The sequence below is a fragment of the Thunnus maccoyii genome, chromosome 9 (assembly GCF_910596095.1).
Source record: "Thunnus maccoyii chromosome 9, fThuMac1.1, whole genome shotgun sequence".
NCBI lineage: Eukaryota > Metazoa > Chordata > Actinopteri > Scombriformes > Scombridae > Thunnus > Thunnus maccoyii.
Window position 1 is genome coordinate 29,963,220 of NC_056541.1, and position 22,567 is coordinate 29,985,786.

At 40.2% G+C, this 22,567-nt stretch overlaps 3 protein-coding genes across 4 annotated transcripts in view; all 3 read right to left on the reverse strand.

The window, feature by feature from the left end:
• Positions 1–18,103, reverse strand: LOC121903726 (uncharacterized protein C22orf15). Its single transcript, XM_042421049.1, has 6 exons — positions 14,847–18,103; positions 1,963–2,236; positions 1,638–1,724; positions 901–1,023; positions 441–515; positions 1–261 (listed from the first exon to the last, which is right to left on the reverse strand). The coding sequence occupies exons 2-6, from the start codon at positions 1,985–1,987 to the stop codon at positions 113–115; spliced, it is 459 nt and encodes a 152-aa protein (XP_042276983.1). The 5' UTR covers positions 1,988–2,236; positions 14,847–18,103; the 3' UTR covers positions 1–112.
• adora2aa (adenosine A2a receptor a) lies at positions 4,914–14,205 on the reverse strand. 2 transcript variants are annotated; one of them, XM_042421047.1, is made up of 3 exons: positions 14,121–14,205; positions 8,419–9,125; positions 4,914–6,887 (listed from the first exon to the last, which is right to left on the reverse strand). In XM_042421047.1, exons 2-3 carry the CDS (start codon positions 8,754–8,756, stop codon positions 5,888–5,890), a joined length of 1,338 nt encoding a protein of 445 aa, XP_042276981.1. In that variant the 5' UTR covers positions 8,757–9,125; positions 14,121–14,205; the 3' UTR covers positions 4,914–5,887. The 2 variants fall into 2 exon arrangements, with proteins under 2 accessions (XP_042276981.1, XP_042276982.1); XM_042421048.1 differs by lacking the exon at positions 14,121–14,205 and having other exon boundaries at positions 8,419–9,356.
• Positions 18,096–22,567, reverse strand: part of specc1la (sperm antigen with calponin homology and coiled-coil domains 1-like a) — a 20,151-nt gene continuing 15,679 nt past the window's right edge. Inside the window, exons 11-16 of the mRNA XM_042421046.1 lie at positions 22,164–22,253; positions 21,912–22,071; positions 21,525–21,627; positions 19,276–19,392; positions 19,077–19,136; positions 18,096–18,249 (exon numbers count right to left, since the gene is read on the reverse strand). Coding sequence (XP_042276980.1) covers positions 18,160–18,249; positions 19,077–19,136; positions 19,276–19,392; positions 21,525–21,627; positions 21,912–22,071; positions 22,164–22,253 — 620 coding nt within the window. The 3' untranslated portion in view covers positions 18,096–18,159. The remainder of the gene's footprint in view (positions 18,250–19,076; positions 19,137–19,275; positions 19,393–21,524; positions 21,628–21,911; positions 22,072–22,163; positions 22,254–22,567) is intronic.

A 22,567-nucleotide genomic window follows, 5' to 3' on the forward strand; every position in this document is an offset into this window, starting at 1 on the left:
TCAAACTACATTCAAAGAATTTCATTTTTCATATATTGCATTGTTTGAAGTCTACATCAGTCTACAGTTTTGCTTAAGATTTTCCAAAAATCTGACATGACTGGTACAGAAACTATTGGACTGGATGGTTCTTGTTACGTCCAGAGAGGTTTTTGCTCCTGGTTTGGTGGGCAGGACTGCTCCTCTGTGTGCGCCCTCTCCTCAGAGAACTGATCTTTCTGTCTTGCTCCTTGTCGGGGTTTGACAGTTTCCATAGCAGCTCTATAACAGGATGATTAACAAACCAATCATCATAACATGAAAATATTTTGTGGTATGATTTTTTTTTAAATTGTAGACATAGGTTTGGCCAACAGGAGGCCTCAGAGAGCCATTTCAAGTCTGTTTCCCATTCTTAGAGTTCAGTCATTCATTTTTCATCTGGCAGTGGTTTTAGTTACCTGTTAACTCAGGATGACTCTGGCTGAAGTTGTTTAAGAGAGACACATATTTCCGATCTCCAGTATCATCATCTCCTGAAGACAAGTGCAGTAGTGAGCTTTACTGGTGCAATAAAACTGCTTACTTTTTGATATTATAGATAACATTTATGAGCAGTTTAATCCATTATATCCTCTAAAATCAAAATATTACATACAGTGCACATATAGGCTACCAGAGAACATTAAGTCACAGTCAACTCACTATTTTACATCCAGCTTCCAAAATTTTAATTGTGAAAAATGGTTATGATTTGGTCTGTCAAACACTTAAGCCAGACTTTATTTAACATGATTAGTTATAGTTAATATTAGATATCTAAACTTGGAATCAAACTGTTCAAGTCAGAAATATTTAACCAGATTTTTTTTTAATCTGGACATTTTTTCCTGTTCTGCTGGTTGGTGGAGAGGGACTCACGACAGACTTGTAGGAGGACGTAGTATTGTCTCTCTACCAGCAGGCTGCTGGCTGCATCCACACTGTGCTGCTTGGCCTCCAGGTTCATCACTCTTCCGCTGCTGTCCATCAGGTCCACACACTCTGCAGGTGAGCGACCTCATCTATGATTGCTATCATGGTTGTTTCATATTTACATTTTCACATTTTTTGCATGAAAGCTTTTCCAATCCACCAACCAAATCCAGATGAAGCAGTGACTTTTCAAAAATATTTTTTCTGTACTTTCTCTCAGAATTGTGTTGTTATTTTTTTCTTTTTCTCTTTATTTCTAGCTACTTTCTTTGTTTGGGTGGGATGAGAGTGAGAATTTGGAGGATTTTTTGGGAAATAGATTGTGTTTTTTTCTGATTTAAGTTTTAAAAATTAACAAACATCTTTTTGCTGTCACATTAGTTTCCAAAAGCTGTCAGATTTGTCAGAAACTATTGCATCATTTCTTGAGAAATTAATGCTATAGAAGTAAATGGCGTTCATTTTTCATAACATTTTATGTAATAGTTAAGTATTGGCATTAAGAATATGTCAAAGGATATTTTTATTTCTCTATCTCTGTCCACACTATGATGTTTTAGGTTAGATTATACATTATTCATTATTATACTCACTAATTGCCACTAGTTTATCAAATGAATGATACATTCCTTGGCTTCTGCAACGCAAAACAACATTTCTTCACAACATTATAGTAAATATACCTTTGAAGTCCAGACCGCACCTCTCCTTCAAATTATGGATGAAGTTTATCAGCTTACAGTTGAGATTGAACATTTCCATTTTGCTATCTGTCAAGAAAAATATCTTGTAACACTAAAACATTAATCATAATGAAAATAAACCAGTTCACTATTATACTAAACTATGATTTCTAAAACAAAGGAAACATTAGTACATTATGCCACAATCTTCAACATGCTCAAACTTTTGAGTATCTCAAAAAAACCCATCAAACTTTACATACCAGGTAGTCCACATCACGAGCATACAATGAGTGTAAAATATGTTTATAGGAACTTTACTAACCTCCAAACAGGACAGTGACAAACATTTCTCCTTCTGATGTCAAACTAGTCGTTCTTCCTGCAGTTTCAGCTCCTGTACTGGCACCACCAGTAGTTCAAGTATCTGTTTATACCAGAGAGCCCAGGGAGTAACAGACTTGGACAGGGGACAGGAGGCTGTTAAATCTGTGTTGTGGTCTACACAAAGACTCAGCTCTGAGGGAGAGGCTGTATGAACTGGTCTGCATAATGTAGAGATGGCAAACACACACACACACACACACACACACACACACCTCCTTTGCATCCTCTTCTTCATGTCCTTTACAAAGCTCAGACCCTTTTAAATGTGGGGACAAGGGACTGCTGTTGCTTGTATCCATGGAGTCTCCACACACAGACAGACTGGCACTCTGGACTTTATAGCTACGAGTTGGACAGTGATGTCAAGTCTGAAAAAAGAGGACTTATTGTTTCCCGCCACAGATTGGAACTAATAAGTTGAATAACCAAACCCAATGCTGTTACTGTAATACATATGAAGGAGAGTTTTAATGCAATTTAAATCCTGATTCTATGCTGGGGGGTCTGGGGCAGTCTCAAAATTCAATTCACAAGAAAAACAATCTCCAATACAGAACTCTATTTAAGAAATTGTAATCACTATTATCTCCCCAGTGCTAAATCAACAGCAAAAATCTTCCTACATGGTTACTGTACACAGCCAGTATTAGCAAACAGTTGCCTATTTACACATCTAGCAGACATGGAGCAACATTAGCATCCATTTGGAGTCATATATCTGGCCACTTTGTGAATATCCAATATTGATTCTCCATTTTGCCTTTGCATCAACCACCAACTCCAGAGTGAAAATCTGGCTCTTTAGCTCTAAATGCACTTTGTCTGTCTGTTGTTTGGTCCAGGGTAGTTAGTGTACTGTGTGTCAGTGGGTTTATCAGAGCTTTGAAAACAATGCTGGTGAGAGAGATGAGGGTCAACCAGAACAGTAAATATGCACACTGTAAAACCAAAGCAGAGCAGGAGGGGATTTGCAGTTCTCATGGGTTCATCACTATGAGCAACACCTTTCACATCACACTTTTCATTTGATCCATTGTCAGTATAACAAGACTAGAGTTTACAGCCAAGCTAACAGCTCTAGAGACTATACTTAAGCACAGCAGTGTTTTGAGCTAAATGCTAACATCAGTATGCTAACATGCTCACAATGACTATGCTAACATGTTGCTGTTTAGCAGGTATAATGTTTACCACACACTTAGTTTAGCATTTTAGCATGCTAACATTTGCTAATTAACAGTAATGGAGAAGGGAATGTCATTAGTTTCGCAAGTATTGGGTGATGATGGTGCCAGAAAAGCTAAGTGATCACCAAAGTTATTCAGTTTAGTTCAGTTAATCCTGAAGGGGACATGAACGTCTGTAATAAATTTCATTGCAATCCATTCATAATTTTTTGAGACCCAAAACCACAAATGCCAACCTCAAGGTGGTACTTAAGGAAATGCCAGTGGATCGCCAAAGTCATTATGCTCTTTTGGCCATTGTGATTATCTGTACCAAATTTCATGACAATTCAATTGTTGTCAAAACATTATGATTTCAGTAAAAAACTAAAATATCAACCTGCTGATGGTGCAAGGGTTGGTGCAAGGGATGGTGCAAGGGTCAGCTCAACCAAAGAGGTGAACCGACCACAGGCTGACAGTGCCATCCCTAGAACCATGTAGGCCAAGCAGCTTTAAAGAAACTAACAAATAAATAAGAACACATTTATGGTTCTGTTGCAATGACAATTACATTTTCTCAATAGATCTCCTACATAGCGTAACATTTTGAATCCTAACCTTGATATGACCCAGCTGAGGAGACAAGATGCTGCCACACAGAATAGCAGCAGACCACAAGGACTCGGGAGATCTCTGTGGTGAATCTTTAAAAAGCACTGAAGACCCCTGGGGAAGCTTTCAAAAAGAAGTGGGCCCTGAGTCCTGTAACCTGAACTCACAGGGGAATAGCGATGAAAGCTGGGAAAATAAAGAGATCCAAAGATAGTTTGACTGCTTAATTAACCATTTCCCAGAATGAGCAAACCAGATCTCAGACTGCTCCACAGCTTTCCAGATCTGATATGAAACACAACCCTGCCTGGTGAAAAGCCAGTGAGAAGCCTGGAGCTGTTCCTACAGCTACTGAATAATAACTGGGAACATTTTGTGGCCATTTTATACAGAGAGCCACAGAGCAGTGTAAATACAGTACACACACTTTAAAAATGTAAAAGCATTTATTTAAAGACAGGGGTTGGTGCTAGTCTGCTTGTGTGAACACAGAAGGCAATAGCTGCTCCGGGCAAAAACAAAACTTCATCCATGAGTTTGATTTGAGTCTTCACAGTCCTCTTCATATCATTAACTGTCATTCATCAAACTATCTCAGAATTTACATGAATTTAACTTAAATAAGTATACGATCAAAACACACGGAGCAAACAGCAAATACGTTTCAGTATAACATTACCAACCTTGGAGCCTTTGCCTGTTACATTGCTGTTAACATTAACATGAATCAATAGGTCACTGGTGAATGAACTGCCCTTGTTTTTTAGTCCAACTAGAGAAATCCGCCCCTATTCATTTCTTTTGGAACATATGTAAATCGCTGTGAAATTACAATACAAGAAAAGGGAAAAGGTGAAAAATAAAAGCTGTTTAACTTTTTCCAAATGAGCATGAACTTTGCTAAGTAGGTTGGAGTGAATTTAAAAATGGTGTGAAAGCAAGAGGTACAAGTGATGGTGCAATACTGCTTAAAGGGGACAAATGCTCATTTACAGGTCTATATCTTTAATCTGGGGCTCTAGAATATCTTTGCATGATTTACAGTTTACAGTTGCATGATTTAACTCCCTATTTATCTCATACTGGCTCTCTATGCAACCCCTCAGTTCAGCCTCTGTCTGAAACAAACTACAGTAGTAAGATTTCACAACTTTTTCTTGTTCTTTACTCAAAATGTCAAATTCTGAAATACATCCATAGATGTTCAAGCCTGAATCCGATCCAACCATGGAAAAACCTTGGCATCAACATTAGCAACCTAGGCTACGGAACGGACAGCCGTTTATGCCGTTTATAGCCAACGTCAGCTTGTCACCAAGGTAGAAAAAAACATTGAAAACGAAGCGTTGAGATCAGGTTTAAGCCCTGGTTTTTGACTTGCAGGGAGTATTTCTACATATGATAACCTCAAGTTTTGAAACTTTGACCCTGTTTAGCATTGATATCCTTCACCAGTATATAAATAACAGAAAATCACAAAAAGCTTAATATGTCCCCTTTAAGAAATTATCCTCTGTCCATGATCCATGGTAGTGATACAAAGTGAAATCCAACAGAGAGCATTTATGCCCATATCCCTGAAAATTAAGACAGTTTCAGGAGCAAATAATATTAATCAATAATTTAATGATAAGTTGACATGAAATAAGTTGACAGTCACTGACATGTATTCTTTCAGCCTGCAGTTGAAAAGGACTTCCATTTTAATTTCTTCTGAGAGCGAGAGGTCCACTACACCTTCTCTCATATTAGCTGAGCTTTGGTAAGTTCAAAGTTCAGCTGTTGCTCAATTGATTTAAACCACTCTTGGTCATGTGGGGTGTTGAGGAGCCCCTAGCAGTGGTTTTAAACTCTTGGTCTGATTTAAATTTGAAAAGTCATTTTGCTTAAGTAGTGGACACAGTTTAACATGACAAGTAGATTTAAGTCATCTTAGTAACGTATGTTGTCCATTGTCTGTGTACAGTGCTTCCATTGTGGATCAGGACAGATCACGATCCTTTGAGAGCTGCTGCTATGCAGACATTGACACTTCACTGTGAGGCCCTTGAATATTAATGATTGATCTCTCTTGTGTGTGCGTCAGGACACCTTTGCCAGCTCACTACAGCAGGTCAGAGATGTGACCTGGACAGAGTTCAGGTTCTGTTTGTCCTTTTCCTCCACAACTTCTGCTCCTGCACAGTCGTGCTGCTGCTCCACGTACTGTACATGATGACCCATGGGGATCTGAGTCTGTGTGAGGGCTTGCAGTGGACATGGCCCCATCTTAGGACAGTGGGAGATGACAACTGATAGAGGGGGATGGGACACCGCCACTAGACCGCCCCCTACAGGAGAGATGTGAGCTGGGACACGGTAGGAGCTTTCACAGCTACTGCTGCTGCTGTGCTCAGTGAACAGATCAAAGCTGAGGTCATTCACCTTGAGTCTGATGGAGTCTGTGATGCTGTTGCGAGTGGACCTGTGCCTACTGCTGCCACTGTCAAACATCTCCTTCTGGCCCAGGATGTGGCGTCGGATAATCCTACGGAAGGTTTGTCGGAACTCCCGGATGCGGTAGGCGTAGATGAAGGGGTTGACCACCGAGTTGGCGTGGGAGAGGATAATGGCCACATACATGATCCAGAGAGGAGGACGTTTACACTGAGGGCAGAAGAGGGTGAAGCAGTTGATGATGTGTAAGGGCAGCCAGCACACAGCAAACAGCCCCACTATGATGGCCAGAGACTTGGCAGCCTGGACCTCTTTCTGCAGCGTGGTGCGCGACTTCTCTCCATGAGCCGCCTTCATCTCAATGAGCTTTAGCTGGTGGCAAGCTGCCATGAAGATACACAGGTAGATGGCCAACATCAGCAGCAGGGGGATCAGCACACATGCAAAAAAGTTAAAGTACACCATGTACTCCATGTTCACCACCTCCTCAAACAGGCACTTCATCAGGCCGTTTGGGCAGGTGCTGTTAGAGCTCTTGGCCACCTTGTGCCAGCCCATCATGGGGGTCAGGCCGATGATGATGGATAAAACCCAGCAGATGGCGATGATGCCTTGTGCCCGTCGGCCTGTCACCAAGCTGTTGTACCTGCAGAGGGAGACAATACAAAAATCCAGCATTTAGGTCTGTCTGGCAGGTCTTTTTCAGTTCAGAACTCAGAATTAGAAGTTTGGACTAAAGTTTCCACAATTATCTCATATTAGATAAAACACTGTACACTATAAATGCTTATGTCTGAGATTTGTTTACAGTATATGAAGCCCCCTTGAATTATTGATAGCTCTGTAGAAGCTCTTCTCATCCCGGAACAAAAAGAGAAAAGGATAAAAAAAAAACAACAATTTTTTCAGAACTCCTCAAAGGAAGAGTCTATTTTGAGTATGCCTGTAGCACAGTGTGGGAGAGCAGCTGAGACATTTGGCTTGTTTCTATCACATTCTTGAGATGTTAAAGTGCAAAGGTTAGTGCTGCAAAAACAGCACTAGCCCCCCACCACCACCACTATTTGCATCTGACAGGGATGCAAAAAAACAATGCAGAGGAACCCTCACATATCTTAAGCAGAGGGGGAGGTTGTGTGAAACTGTGTGGTTGAGAAGGCAGAGTTCAACGTGACTCTGACCATATATGATGAGGTCACAGCATGAGCTACTGTATTGCTGTCAGCATGTCATTGGGTGACAGGTTAAATTTCTGCAAACACCCCATTCTTGGCAAATTTGAATGCTAAATCTAAGCTGATGTGCACCATAAACAGTCTGACATGCACAGTGCTTTTACAGCAAAGTCATAAAGTAAGATTACACAAGGGGGTTACAAGAGGGTTACACAGTCTGTATAAGCAATTAGAGCAAAATTCATTTGATTGCTCCAGGGAGACTTGGCCTTGTGGGAGAAATCATTTCTGGACACATTTATTCAGCCAAGACTTTCTGGTTCAAAAGTCATGTCTTTACTGATAGATAGAAATGAAATATGGAGCTTTATTGTGAGACCTCCACTGCCTGGGACTAAGAGACACATTAAACTAAACTGAGAAGAAAAGAGAACAAATGATGATACATTTAATAAGGCACCCTTTATAAAGGTTTTATAACCTTTATAACTGTCTTATTAATAGTTCATAAACCATTAATTAATACTTTATAGGTCAGTTATTAACTAAGTTATTAATAAGAACAACGTTTGGGTTGCCAGATTGTGAATAATTCCTTGGGTGGGGTTAACCTTTCTATTTGGTAATAATACAACTATACATGTTGGTAATCCTCACTTTCTTCTTCAAGTCTGCAGCTGTTAAGGTTATTACATTATTATTAAAGGCTTTTAAATCAAGACTGAACAAGTTAATAAATTAATTTTGGACCAAGTATGTGGTCAAATGGTCCAACCACTCAAATTAGTTTTTATACAACCTGGCAGCCCAAAAATAATTCTTACTAACAGGTGCTCTGTAAAGCTTATCAACCATTAACAAAGCCACTTAGGATCTCTTTATAAATGATGTCTGAAGTGATACAGAACTTTTCTCTCTTTCACCTGTAACTACATAACAAGTGCCCAGACACACTTGTAACTGATATGAATTCCTCAGAGTTTGGTCCTCTGGGCCACTGACCTGAGTGGTATCTTGATTGCAATGTAACGGTCTATAGCGATGGCCAGCAGGCTGAAGATGGAGCTCTGGGTGAGAACCAGCACAAAGCAGGCGATAAACAGGCAGCCATAGAAGTTGGAGCAGAAGCCAGTGCTGATGACGATGGCGAAGGGAATGGCCAGGACGCCCACGGCGATGTCAGCCACCGCCAGTGACACCACAAAGAAGTTGGTGATGCTCTGCAGGTTGCTGTTGAGGCACACGGCCCAGCAGACCAGCACATTACCCAGCACGGAGAACACAGCAATCAGCAACTCCAGGACGATGTAGAGGGTGGAGGCGGCGGGGTCGTCCGGCATGGTGAGACAAACGGCAAGGTCACTGATAAGGAGGGAGGAAACCTCGCCTCAACGACCATAGCTGCAGCCTGGCAGCCTTCTCACCCTTGACACCTCCACAAACATCCACCAGGTGCACCAAGCAGCTGCGGCAGCTCCCTCAGACCTGCTCAGCTCACACAGCTGATAAAAACTTTTATTCAACTGCAGATGAAGCTGTCATCATGGCTCCAAACTCCACACACAGGACATAGTCGTCTCCATTCTCTCCTCGTGAAGCTCCTCTGCTCTTCTCTTCCCTCAGGTCCTTCCCCTTAGTGGCTTTTTCCCATGAACTTCTCGAGGGGCTGAGATGATGCCAACAACACGCATCACTGGAACATTATGTCGCTGCCGATAAAGAGTTGCAGAAGTGAAAAAGAGGAAATGCTTTTACCATAAAGGAAGTGAATTTCAGCACACACACTTGCATCAGATATGCTTCGAAGTAAGTCAGTAGTGTTTCAGTAGTGTTGAAGGATGTGTCAAACACATGCTTGAGTGTTTCTAAAAATAAATTGTCTTGTTTCTAACCTAAATGGTTGCATTTATATAGCATGTAACAATCTTTCTGCTTGCTAATTCACCCATTCACAGATAAATACTAAAATAATCACACTATAATGATTCTAAACAAAATACTTAAGATTTACTTGTCAGAATATTAGGTTGAAATTGATGTATGAGAGTCAAAGTCAAGTTTTTTCATGTGTAAGGCTTCCATCTAATGTAAAAGCGTTTTTTGAAACAAATGAATTATTTAAGGGCATAAATGTTTCCGTAGTTTCCTCTACAAATGAATGGGCAGGTGGGGTCACTTTGCCTTAAAAAGCTTTTAATCTAAAGACTGTCCAGCACTCTAACACTCTGACAAGGGTAAATTCTGGGAGAAACACTAAATACTTTTTCATTCAAATGGTCAAATTGAAAGATGTCACCAAAACTATCAGGAGCTGTGAAATAAAGACTGAAATTGCTGAAAAACACAAGTTATTCTGTGTTTATGGGCATGTATTCATGGCTGACTTTTGTGCAACTTTGGATTTTCCAATGACTTCTATAAACAGCCTCTCTTGACCCTGCAGAGGAGCAGTGGGATAGTGGTTTGTATAGCCTTTATCAGTGTCAAACATACACATACTGTAGCAGAGCTCCCAGTGCTTTGCAACACTAAGTATTGTCTGCAGGAAACATGGAGGATGCTGCTGCTGCAGCAGACTGAGACTGTAATTTTTGACTTAAGTGAAAGCTAAAAGTAAAAATCCTTCAGTTTTACTCCCACTTACAGACTTAAAGCTGCACTAACAGTGGAAAAAAGGGAACTGGAGCACACCGATTAATTTGCAGCCTTGAATTATGCAAACAGATTAATGTTTCGACACTAGGCTGGTGTGTCTATATCAGAGTCATTGTGGTAAAAGACATGACGCAAACAACATATATAGTCAACCTAGACCAGGTGTACAATTGTCATTGGACAAGTGGCTGAACAGGGTTTCAAATCTATTAGATAATGAATCAAAGGGTGGGAGTTGCCATGGTCAGTGTCCAAGTGCCACACCCTTAACACCATGTCAGAAACAAAAAAACGTAGATCTCTCTTAAAAGTGTATATGTGTTGTAATCCCAGCTTCTCTGTTCTTTGTTTTGGTATTTGCATTTAAGTGCATGTGAGTCCCTCCCTGTCCTCCTTGTGTCTGTCTTCAACATGGCAGCCGAGTCACAAACCTTCTCATATTAAAGCTAAACAGTACGCTAAAATAGGCAATGTAGTAACAGAATCTTGATTCATATTTGATCAGGACTGCCTAGTTTGACAGTTTGATCTGAGTTTTGTGAGCCGTGTGTTCAGATGCTGCTTTCTTTTTTCCCCAACTTTATTGAGTAAACGACACACGCATTTGTTTTGGTCTGAGATGCTGTTGCTCTAGTGCGACATCTAGTGGCTAAATATCGTATATTGCACCTTTAAAGTTACAAAGATAAGAGTACAATAGTAGAAGTACAAAGTACTTAAAGCTGCACTAATCAATATTTTTATATTAAAAATGGATCAAATGACAACATGTAATGTGAAAGGTGTCATCTTAGTGATAACACCACAGAGAATTGTGACGTGACTCTCCAGTTCCCCTCAGCTCTATGGAACTTTTAACATCTTTCAGTTCATTGTTTTACGGCCCACAACTCTAATCACAACTTTAATGTTTCAGTTCAGTCTCATAGCTTTCACAGTGTCGTTTTCAGATACAGCAGGCAGCTTTTTCCAGCGAGTAAGCTGTAAAAACCCACTGTACACTATCTGTTCAGCACCAAGAGGCAAAAAGAAAGGGTTAGCGACTAGCTGGTGAAAATAGTGGAACATTAAGCAGCTGTGGAATCAGATATTCCCTCAGGAGTTGGTGAAGAGCAAAACAGAGCTAAAAGGAGAGTGAATAAACATTTGCAAGGTGGCTGGAAAACAACCAACTTCAGACAAACACTAATGTTGCTACGTATCTTCTGGATGTGTAAATGAGCCACTGTTTGCTAACGAGTTTGCCATATCACTTTTAAAGCTAATTTGTCACTTTTGTTTTTACAGCTTGATTCCGCTTCACCAAAGTAACTAAAAAACAAGAACAGAGCACTCAAGGGATGTTTTGAAATAACTGTATGGTAGGCTACATCATGAGTTAAAATGAATGATATGTTAGTCAGAATAGGGTAGTTTTAGCTTACTGTTAGAGCTGCTGCTTTTTTTGTAAACGCTAAATGTCACTTGACAAAGACGTCCTATTCTTCACATTTTAGAAAAGAATGCTTTATTCTTCTGTTGGCTCTTCAGAGCATTCTTGTGTAATTCTTAGAAGTTTGATGAATATGGCCGCTGGTCTATTCACACCGCTGAATCACGCTGCAGTAAGGTTCTCTGATATCTGTGAATTGTAAAAGTTTTTACTAACAGAAATTGCTGTTTTTGTGGCGCTGAATCCCTCAGAGGGAATGTTTCTTGAGGTCACATCAACTTCTAGGAGATAACAGCTGCGCTGGAACACTGAGGTCTTTGCTCTCTCAGTCAGGCTTTTCCCTTTGGGTCAGATGAGACCTTTTTATTAATACTAAAGACTTGTTATTTCAAAGTCGATAGTTATCAGGAGGTTTTTTTGTTCATTATATTTGACTTACAAATAAAGTTTATGTTGGTCTCTTTCCTCTGAGCCCAGGATATTTATGTGTCTTGATGTCAGAGACTTTTGGTATTGTATTACAGTGTATTAACAGATTTTATGCAGCAGCGGTGAGTCCAAAACAAAATTCCCTGAGGACGGTAGAGGAAATAATGAATCTTTGAAAACTACGGCAGTGAATCTCCCATGCTAGCAATGCATCCTACAATAGCAAGCTGTCATGAGATTGAATGTGAAACATATTGGAGAAACTCCTGGGATTAATAGAAAAACAAGAGAAAGTGAGATTCTTAAGGTCTTGAGTTCACATCAGCCACTTTAGGACATACAGTTAATTTATTAGGTGTTTTGTATACACTATAAGTGCATTAATTACTAAAATAACATTTACATGTCCATTTAAATTAAAGTGACCTCTGAGAGCACCCTACACTAATCAATACAGTATAACATAAATCATAAGTTAATAGCTGTGACATGAACAGCTTGGCTCCAAGTTAACCCACTAGAGGGCCCCAGTATAACCTGCCTCAGGCTCCTTACTATATGATTTAATATTGTACTTTAATGGTGCATATTCCTAAAAAATGTTTAATTAATCAGATTAACACAAACCTACTGACACATAATGGTTATGGGGCCTCAGGGGCCCCTAAAGGTTTGGCTGGAGTCCCATCAAGCTTTCAGTGAGTCTCTAATGGATGTTGACCCAAAGTTTTACTGCCTTTCTAACATTGTTTTGTTAACCAAATTGATGCTGACGATGTTTCTATGAATTAAATGTAATATTTTCTGGAGAAGCTGCATTATGTAAGTACACCACTGTATCAACAAAAGGACGCTCCTGCATCATTTAGTTCATCTTGAATCCCTGATTTGTAGAGAAATCCTGTCTCAAAAAGTTATGTTTACATTGAGTGTTACTCATGAAAAAACATTGTTTATCACACTTGGGTAAGTCTCATACTGGACCAGGTTTGGCTTCCAGACTAGTTTTGATGTCATTAATCATGCTTGTAGGTACACGCCTTAAACTCAGATTCAAGGTGAACACAGAGAAACATTCCACTTTTGGCAGATGAATGTGAAAACAAACTCTGCACATACATCATTCTGCATGAAGCTCAAACATTCAAGTGAAGGAACAATAAGCAAAACATATTTTTGAGTGCAGGGGGACTTTAAATATTTTAAATCCTGCATTGTTTACATTATGGCTGGGCAATATATCGATACTATATTGATATTGTGATATGAGACTAGATATCGTCTGGATATCCTAATATCGTGATATGGCATAAGTGTTGTCTTTTCCTGTCTTCTTAAATGCTGCATTACAGTAAAGTGATGTAATTTTCTGAACTTACCAGACTGATCTGGCTGTTCTATTATTTGTCTTTACCCACCTAGTCATTATATCCACATTACTCATGATTAGTTATCAAAAAACTCATTGTGCAAATATTTAGTCAAAGTACCAATAGTCATCCCTACAGTATCAACGCAATATCGATATTGAGGTATTGGGTGAAAAATATGGTAATATTTGATTTTTTTCACAGCACTAGCGGAGGTCCAAAACACCACAGGGTACCTTTAAAGAAGTGTAAAGTTGGGGCCACAACTTCAAGTTGGCCCCCTTGCAGGTTAATCCAGCCATGTCATAAGACACTGCCTTCTCTGAACATTAAGGAATTTATTACATGCTTTAAGTTTGCTAGAAATCACAGAGCGCAGGTAGAAGAAGAGCTAAAATAAATGTGACACTATCATGAGGATACAGGTAAGTCAGAAATGATATGAATGTTGTGTTTGTTCACCTGCAGGAATGCTGAGGAGACAGTGTACTCCCCCCCCCCAGGTTAATACCTGCTAGTTTAGTTCTCACAGGTGAGGAAACCTAACACCTGCTGTGGGACACCTTGTACTAAACATCACTTTACCATCTTCCTCACACAGGCACCACATGCTTTCAGATGCTTCACACGCAGCTCACATTGTTCTGCCTGCGGTAAAATGTGCTACATGTACATAAGAGTTAGTATAAAGTCACCATTAAATATGTAATCACGTTTGGCCAATGTGGATAGTAAACTCCAACATTCAAACGCCCATTTTATTGACTTTGTGCAGAATGCTCACGATAATCAAACTGGTGTCAATTAAAATGACTCACCTGCGGTTATTGGCTTTCATCGGGCAGAATGTAGATTTCCGATTCTCTGTTCCAAGAAGTAAAAACACACTGAATATTTCTGATCAATAACACCGCCTCTTTAGTGAATGACTTCAGACAGATGAGACCTGCTCTTTTCCTCCCTCTCCGTCTCCCTCTCTCTCTCTCTCTCTCTCACACACACACACACACACACACACACCCCTCCCTCATAAAACATATTCAGCCTGATTGTGCCTGTTTCCTCTCCAGGGGCGGGTCAGCTAAAAGCCTGCTGTGTGTACACATGAATCTATTGATGATGACACACATTAAGGTTTGCTGTGAAACCTGAGACAGATGAGTCAGGTGAGCAGCTTCATCTAGAAATGATCTTACAGTGGAGGACAGACATCCAGGTATTAGTCAGTGCCAGATCTCTGTCACAGTCTAATAACTGCCTAAATCAAACGCACTACTTATTTGTAACTGTGCAGTGAGTGGGCTAAAAATGCATCCTTATAACCATTTCTGAGCCTCTGATGAAGCTGAAACCACTTGAGAAGACTGATGCAATGATGACAACAAACATGGCGGTTTCAATGGTCTTTTATAACTATTGCCAGTGAAATAAAGCTACATAAAACCAGACAGCATTTTTGTTTTTTTACAACTTTATTATCATCATAGTGTGCACTTAATACTGTAGCTTAGTCCCTTTACACACGCGCACGCGCGCGCGCGCACACACACACACACACACACACACACACACACACACACAAATACACATTTATTCATTCAGTTTTAACTTTGCCAAGGGACCATTTCTGCACTGCATGTAGTGTGATCAGGATTTTCTCTCAGGAAAAAAAAATTCCACACCAAAAACAAAATGTGGCATGGATTGTAAAAAAAAAAATCTTGTTTTTGTAGGCAACATTGAAATCAAAAGACAAACTAAAGCAGGTTCAGTGGAATTCTCAGAGCTTTTTCAAGTAAAAAAAGAAAAATAAACATAGTGTGATGAAGTGGACCCAATAAGGACATAATGCACTGTTCACATTAGCTTTGCTCGCTGTGGTAAAGCCATACACTTAAAAAGGGCATTATACATAGTAAGCTCATGGTCCCAAACAATGTAACATGTCCCTCATGGCTGCATCATGTGGAGGTGGAATGTGCTTCCCAGCTCTTGCCAGCTGTCTGGTCTCTCCTCAGCACGCTGGGCTCAGTGTTCATCAATCACTCCACATCAGCACACACTCACACACACACGCTGGACCTCGTAAAGTCCCAGGATCACTAAAGCGCGATCAAAACACATTCCACTTCTAACTTTTCTGTAGCTCTCAGACGCTCCTGTCGGGAGCAATAAAACACACGGGCCAGCGGTGGAATCGAACAGAACACAATAAAACTGTTGGCTGATAATTGTCAGCATCATGGCAACGCATAACCCCCTTTAACAGAGAGCCAACGTTTTCAAATGTCATTAAATACCTCACTCACACTCTCATGTATACAAAAAAGAAACTGTCATCGTTGCAGGCTCTTGTGCGAACTTGAAATCACTGAATATCTAATGCAGCTGTACAGATTGTGGTGATGTGGCTCGGCACACAGCGCGATAGGATGTGCTTCTAAATCGGGGCGAACGTGATGTTTTCTGATGTTGCTTTTGATACCGGCTGGCAGCTTCATCTGATCCAAATCAAAACAGTGTGTAGTCACTTTCACCAGACACATGACAGGAATTCAACCTCCCAGCCTTCCAAATGGCCATTATTATTAGTGCTCTTCGAGAGAGACACGAACAAGAAGGAGCTTGTTATAGAAACTATTTCCACACTGAAACATGTGCTCTCTGAGGAAAGAAAACTGCTATTTTAAAAAGGTCACAGTTTCACTCGCAGAAGCTTCAGTTAAACCGTTAAGGCAGGAAATTAATGTGTGGAATACGAAAAAAAAGCTGATATCAGTGCAGCTACGTATGTGTAATAAATTCATATACACTTCAAACACACACATAAAGCAACGACCTCTCTACAATGATTGGAAACCATGCAAATAAATACAGTGAAACTGGTGTGCTGAGGCACAGTTAACACACTGGAGTCAGACAGCATTATAGTAACACCGCTGACTGAACTATGACTAATTAAATGTGCTACACAGTATCTGTAAAGTAATGGTTAGTCATAGAAGGAAGTTCAAAAACTACTACCTTTACACAGCATCAGTTATCACACTATAAAATAAGTCAATGACATGATGAATTCTCCAGTCACTTGTGCATGGTTTTAAAACATTTGTCAATATTTAAGGAATAGTTGAACATTTTGGGGAAAACTCTTATTTGCTTTGTTGATGAGAGTTAGATGTGAAGATTGATACTGCTTTACCTGTACAATAAATATGAAGCTCGAGCCAACAGGCTATTACTAGTTTAGCTTAGCATAAAGACTGGAAATGGGGAAACAGCTAGCCTGGCTCTGCCTCTAAAGCTCAGAGATTAATAAGTACAGTTTTCTGTACAAAAACCAACGTGTAAATAAGACACGTTGGGAGCAGTTGCAACCAGCAGAGACGCCAGGAAGTCACTGCTCAATCTTCTCATCTAACTCTGCAAGAAAGTGAACAAGCATATTTCCCAAAATGCAGAACCATTCCTTTCACTGATATTGCGTTGACCTAGAAAAGTGTGTTGTCACCTTCAGTATGAATCTTTCTTTGCTGGTTTCCAAAAACTAGAGCACTTTTTCCCAACATGAAGTCCCTGGGTGAGAGACTATTTTTCTAATTAGACCCGCAGGCTGATAAAAGTTTAAGGCTCTCTGATGCAAGCAGAATTTATCTTGTCAGTCAAAACACATTTTTATCAAAAAACTACATCCTACTCACTCATATTTTGATTATGATGAACTGATGCTGTGTGCTGTATGTGCCTAATGAAAGACATCTAAGTGCAACATGGCAAATGCAAGCCTATAAAATGCAAACACACATTATACAGTTGTAAGTTTAGCATTAAACTCCATACACAAGTTATTATTAATCCTCTTTCATGGATCTATTGGTGAAAAACCATCATAAAGAGTGTGTTAGTGCTGCTTAACAAAATGTGTAGTAGTGTTGTACAACATAGCATATTTCTGTGCTTGAAAAGCAAACAGTCACTGATCAACAAATCAAAAGGCTCTGCAACATATTTGGCAACTCCTCTAATCTTCAGCTTCACAAACTGTAGTGAAAAGACACTGCCTGGTCTCCTGCATCAAAACCCACACAGGCACTTGATCCGTTAAAAGAGAGGCATCTGTATCGTACTGTAACGTCTGGAAGACTTGGTGCAAAAAAAGGCTGCGTCTGTCTGAACTCCATTCAAAAGGGAATTTTCAGGGTTGTTTCAGGGGAGATTCCAACATTACAGGCGTTTGGTTCGTTACTGCGCAGAAGCAGATATTTTCCAATTTTTTTTTACAATTAAACAAGAGGAAAAAAACATTGTGACTTTTTATGAAAATGTCTCTTCTTGCAACGTAGCTCACTGAAAGTCAGATTTGATGGAATTCCCCTTTAACAGACTACAACATCCTAGAAACTGGGCAAAGTGTGGAGGAATATTATTTGCAAGGAAAAGCCAGATAGAAGGCACTGAGACTTGGTTTCTTTTCCATTCTGCTGCTCCTTCAGACGTGTACTTGGTTCACCAGGCTTTAACTAGTTACTTCTCATAGCTTACTAGTGTAACAGCAGACATACAGGCGAGCCCTTGGACTACAACAATACACAAAGCGCTTCTCACACTGCACTGGGATGGATGGAGTAGCTGTGTGTGTGTCCAGTGAGATTCTGCTCTGTTTTTAGTGTTGCTAACTACTGAGGAAAGCGGCATCTGGGGCCGAAGTGTCTGACATGCAGCGTGCTTGGGTACTGCTGTGGTTTGGGGGGAGGTGTCAGTGAGGTATTACAGTTGAAAGGATGTTCGGGGGGGGGGGGGGGGGGGGCTGTTGTGGCTCTGATTGTGCTGCAGGAGCAGGATGGGTGAGACGGTGAGTCAGGTCTCAAAATACTTGTAGATGGCTGTGACGTAAGTCATGACACTCTGCCAGTCCGGCCTCTCTGTGTGCACCATCTCATTAATGTCCTGCAACAGAGAAAGAGATGTTAACACAGGAAATACTGCTAAACTGAAGATTTATGTCTCACAAAAAACAACATATTTTAGACAAAGTTTACCATTATTTCACTTCATTGAACAAGATCATTCTTTATCAATTAGGCGAGTGTATGTGGAAACAATTGAACCATAACAACAATGCAGACTCAATGATTTTGAAAGCTGCACTATTCCATCAACTGAAAATATTCTTGATTATATACATTTATCCCAAAATTCTGGTATCTAGGGAAACTTTGCTGGGATTTAAAATAAAGTTCTGGGGATGTGAACACTGTTCTGTGCAGCATCAGTTTTTAATGACTGACACCGGCAGGTGAGTGAGGTTTATGAGGTTGAAAGCAGAAGCATAGACCTGCTGTGCAAATGCAGTACATGATGTGGTTCATCTTTGGTTAATGATTAGAATGAGCTATGTCAGTGGATGAATTTATTTACATTAAAAAACATAATTAAATCTATGTTTTTGTACATGAGCAGATGCACTGATATAAAAAATGTCTAATGCAATGCATGTATACAACTATCAAGTATTTCAGACTCACACAAGTCTGTTTGAGGTAAGAAGAGCTCCACTAAAAAATTGGAGAGAAATTCATTCTAGCAGTAAAAAGGTGTGTAGGGTGCAAGCAAAAACGTGAGTCAAACATTATTTCTTCAAGGGAAAAGAGAGACTGTGGTCAGGCTTTTCATGTCTGACCCACAGCTGGATCTCCACTGTATCCCTTCATTGCACTGTTTTTGTTTTTACTCGTACTAGGAAAAAAATCACTTCATATTGGTACAAAGCTTACCAAAGTGCATTTGATCCCAACACTCTCTGCAGCCTGGAAAGCTAAAGTGAAGTTTCTCCTCTGAAGAAAAGAAGAGAGTCAAAATCACAAACAGTGAAACAGTACTGTCAGTTTCACAGTACTGTTAACAGTTCAGTCTGTTGGTTTTAACAGCCTGGTGGTTTAACATACGGTCTAACAACCTCTGATCTCTACTTGCCTTGTCTTGGCTGGTGAGTTCCTGGTAGGGGATGTGGGCAGGCAGGTAGGTGTGCAGCACAGCGCAGAACGCCAGGCCATCATTCCAGCTGCTGCTGAAGTTAGTGATATCAATGTTCTGAAAAACAAAGCGACAAATCATTTACACTCGGATTTCATCCGACACAACGTTTACAATCCGGGATAAAAATCGATGGAAAACCAATTTTTGGGCCTGATCTGACATATCACAGGGTGCCACATTTTATATCAGGTCATGAATGTCACTGTCAGCCGCTGTACAGTTTTCAACACCACTTCCAACAACATTATGGTCACAATAAATTCATGGAACTATTTAAAATGATTTAGCCACGGAGAACTGCAGCTCAATCTGACGACAGTCCTGGAGTTTTATGTGAAGTCTCAACATTACTCATCCATATCGGATTTATCATCTACTCTACCATCAACTCTCATCTGACCTTTGAAATCAAACAAGCTACTGCACTTTACAGTCAAATCCATCATCAAACAGCCACTGAGGTTAAATGTAACTCGACGCTCAAATCTCAGAGAACTTTTGTCTTGATAGTACATCATATTTTGTCAGGCTGGTAACTTTTGTCTGGATAGCCCGCAATGCTTTTTGTCAGGTTGGTAACTCACAGGATGTGTTAAATGTTGCACACTTCCTGGAGAGGACTTCAGGTGCCACGGCAACCATAAGCTACATCAACTAAGAAAGGAGCAAACATCACTTCGATATGGCGTTTGACCCTTGTGATTTGTCATTTAAGTCGTTTCTAGGTCAATGCGTAGACGTTCATCGGATCACTGCAAATGTTTAGACAGCAAATAAGGCCTGTAGGTGAAAAGCAGCACCGTGACAACATACATACTCAATAACAACACCATTACACTGAACTGGAACAGACACACCTCCATTTCATCTCGTGGAGCTTCAACAGATTGAAGCTCATCTTGACTCATCTGAACAGATTTGTTTGACTTCAGAATTATAATGCCTTCATCTGAATGACTTAAAATAAAAATAAACTGGATGCAAAATCAATACTCTGTTCACCATATCATCATCATGGGATGCCAGTTTACTGAGAGGTTTGAAATGTTTTGGGGTTTTTTTTTTTTAGGTTTTATGGTGACAGCTTGTACAGTTCAGTAGTTGTTAAGCAGCTGCTGAAGGTGGTCTTTATGCCGCTGCACCTGACAGTGCAACACCACCTACAGTATCTCCCGTCCATTTCCTTGACTGTCCCGTCCTCTTGACTACCTTCCATGTAAGTCATTGATGTTTTAATCTAACTTAATCTAACATGTCAAGCCATCTTCTTTATTCCTGTCACAGTAAAGTGCTGCTCTAATGATGTGTCATTGGCAGCTGTAATAAAATTTCCTAATTATTTCAGGACAGATCCCCTAATACAACTAGGCTTACTGGCACTAACTGTTATGTTTTCATGTGCTGGATTCTGACAGCAGGACTTGAAGCTCTGTGGTGTGAAATTCATGATATTCTTATTAAGGTGACATTTAGCCTCATGTGGTGTTGAGGCTAAGTGTGCTATTCATCAAGTCGAATCAAGCAATTTATGACAAGTTTGTGCAGTTAAGAGTGTTTTGTTGAATCAGACTTGTACAGAAAAACCTTACAATACAATTAGAGGTTTAGGATGAGAATATGAGAATATGAAAATATTGTGGCATGAGCTCCAGTGTCTTGCACAGAGAAAGTTCAGCAGACTGCCTTTAAGATAAATATTTTTGGTCACTGACCAGTCGAGAAAAAAATCAGATTTAATTAATAAAAAAAAAGGAAAAAAAAGTCTACTTCATTTGCATGTTTTGCCCAATTTATTAATTTAAACTAAACACACAAATGTTACAAACATATTGTGCTAAATGAATAATTCTTTTCACAGAGCTGTGCAGTCTCTGTCTGTGCTGCTGACCGTTGTAGTGTTTTTTCCAGAGACTGTTTTCATTACTTATCAGTGTCTTTAAAAAAAAAAAAAAGAAAAAAAAAAACATCAGCTCATTTTATCACTTTTAATGGGAACTGGTGACATGCCACAAAACACATTTGTATCGTCTCATCTGGACGCAAATCCAAGTCTTGCCAGTTCCAAAGGAACAAATGACTTTTTTCTTCTTTCTCATAGCCCTCTTCTATTTGAAATGATGATCTTTTGCTAATAGACACTTTGTATCATGTGGGATCAAATGAGCTGTGACAGCACCGTTACATACCTGATAACCCTCAGTCTTCTTCTGGCACCACTTTAGCAGAGCGTTTCTCTTGGAGCCTCCATACTCTCTGGCCAGTGCCGACAGCGGGTCCTTTCTCTCTTCTCTTTAACAGACATTAAGAAGAGACACGTAAGCAAACACTCTACCACAGTTTTAAAAGATTTACTATGTCATGAAGGCAAACAGATTATATAATAAGCTTGTTTGCGTGCCTCTGGTTGTATGCTTTGTCAGCAAACCAATCACAACTTGAGTAAGAAGAGGTGATGTCATATGGGCAATTGACAGATTAAAATCACTGATGAGAATGAAAACAGAGTTGTGTGAGCACGTTGGCTGCGTTAAAGGCACAACATACAGGTGAGTAAGTACTCTAAAAGGTGGTACCTTAGGCGGCTGCGTGCTGTAGGGGTGATGGAGGCGGTGGGGGATGAGGAGGACAAGGAGAGCGGAGAGGAGGCAGCACTCATAGCCATCAGGGAGGATGATGAAGCCCCGTCTTGAGCAGACATGTCCCTCTTTATCTCCTCGCTGCTCCGGCGGGACACTGCTCAGGAAATGGGAGATTAATAAAGTCTGATTTTTGGGAAACCAAACTGGTGATTGAGTTCGTTTTCAGAAATTAAATTCATCTCTAACCTGATATTGTCTTGGTCGAATCCATGTTGGAGACCCTCTGGAGGGCTGAAGGGGGACGGCTGGCCGAGCCTCCCCTGAGAAGGTGCTCAGCTGTGAATATATAACAGAATGTACATCACACACACAGCATTAGTGTTTCTATAAGAGACTTCCTCTGAAATGAGATGTAACAGGGTCAATAAAAAGCCACATTCCAGTCCCTGGGAGTTCAGGGAATACTGACGAGTGGGGCCGACTCACTCCGAAAGAAAACAATAAATCAGAGGAAAATAAACCGAGCATCGGAGGCTACAGCCAAGTATGCACGTTCACATGAAACACTTGAACTCATTACTGGTGAGAGTCAACTGAGAGAAACTCTGCAGCAAGTCATGGCTCAATTTGTTCCTCTTATCATCCACTCA

Excerpts from the sequence above, each read along its gene's own strand:
- LOC121903726 (XM_042421049.1), bottom strand. The coding sequence starts at position 1,987 with ATGTTTGTCACTGTCCTGTTTGGAG. Across the intron at positions 1,725-1,962 it reads TGTCACTGTCCTGTTTGGAG|ATAGCAAAATGGAAATGTTC; the intron begins GTTAGTAAAGTT and ends TTTTCTTGACAG. Across the intron at positions 1,024-1,637 it reads GTGCGGTCTGGACTTCAAAG|AGTGTGTGGACCTGATGGAC; the intron begins GTATATTTACTA and ends GCTCACCTGCAG.
- adora2aa (XM_042421047.1), bottom strand. The coding sequence starts at position 8,756 with ATGCCGGACGACCCCGCCGCCTCCACCCTCTACATCGTCCTGGAGTTG. Across the intron at positions 6,888-8,418 it reads GCAATCAAGATACCACTCAG|GTACAACAGCTTGGTGACAG; the intron begins GTCAGTGGCCCA and ends CTCCCTCTGCAG.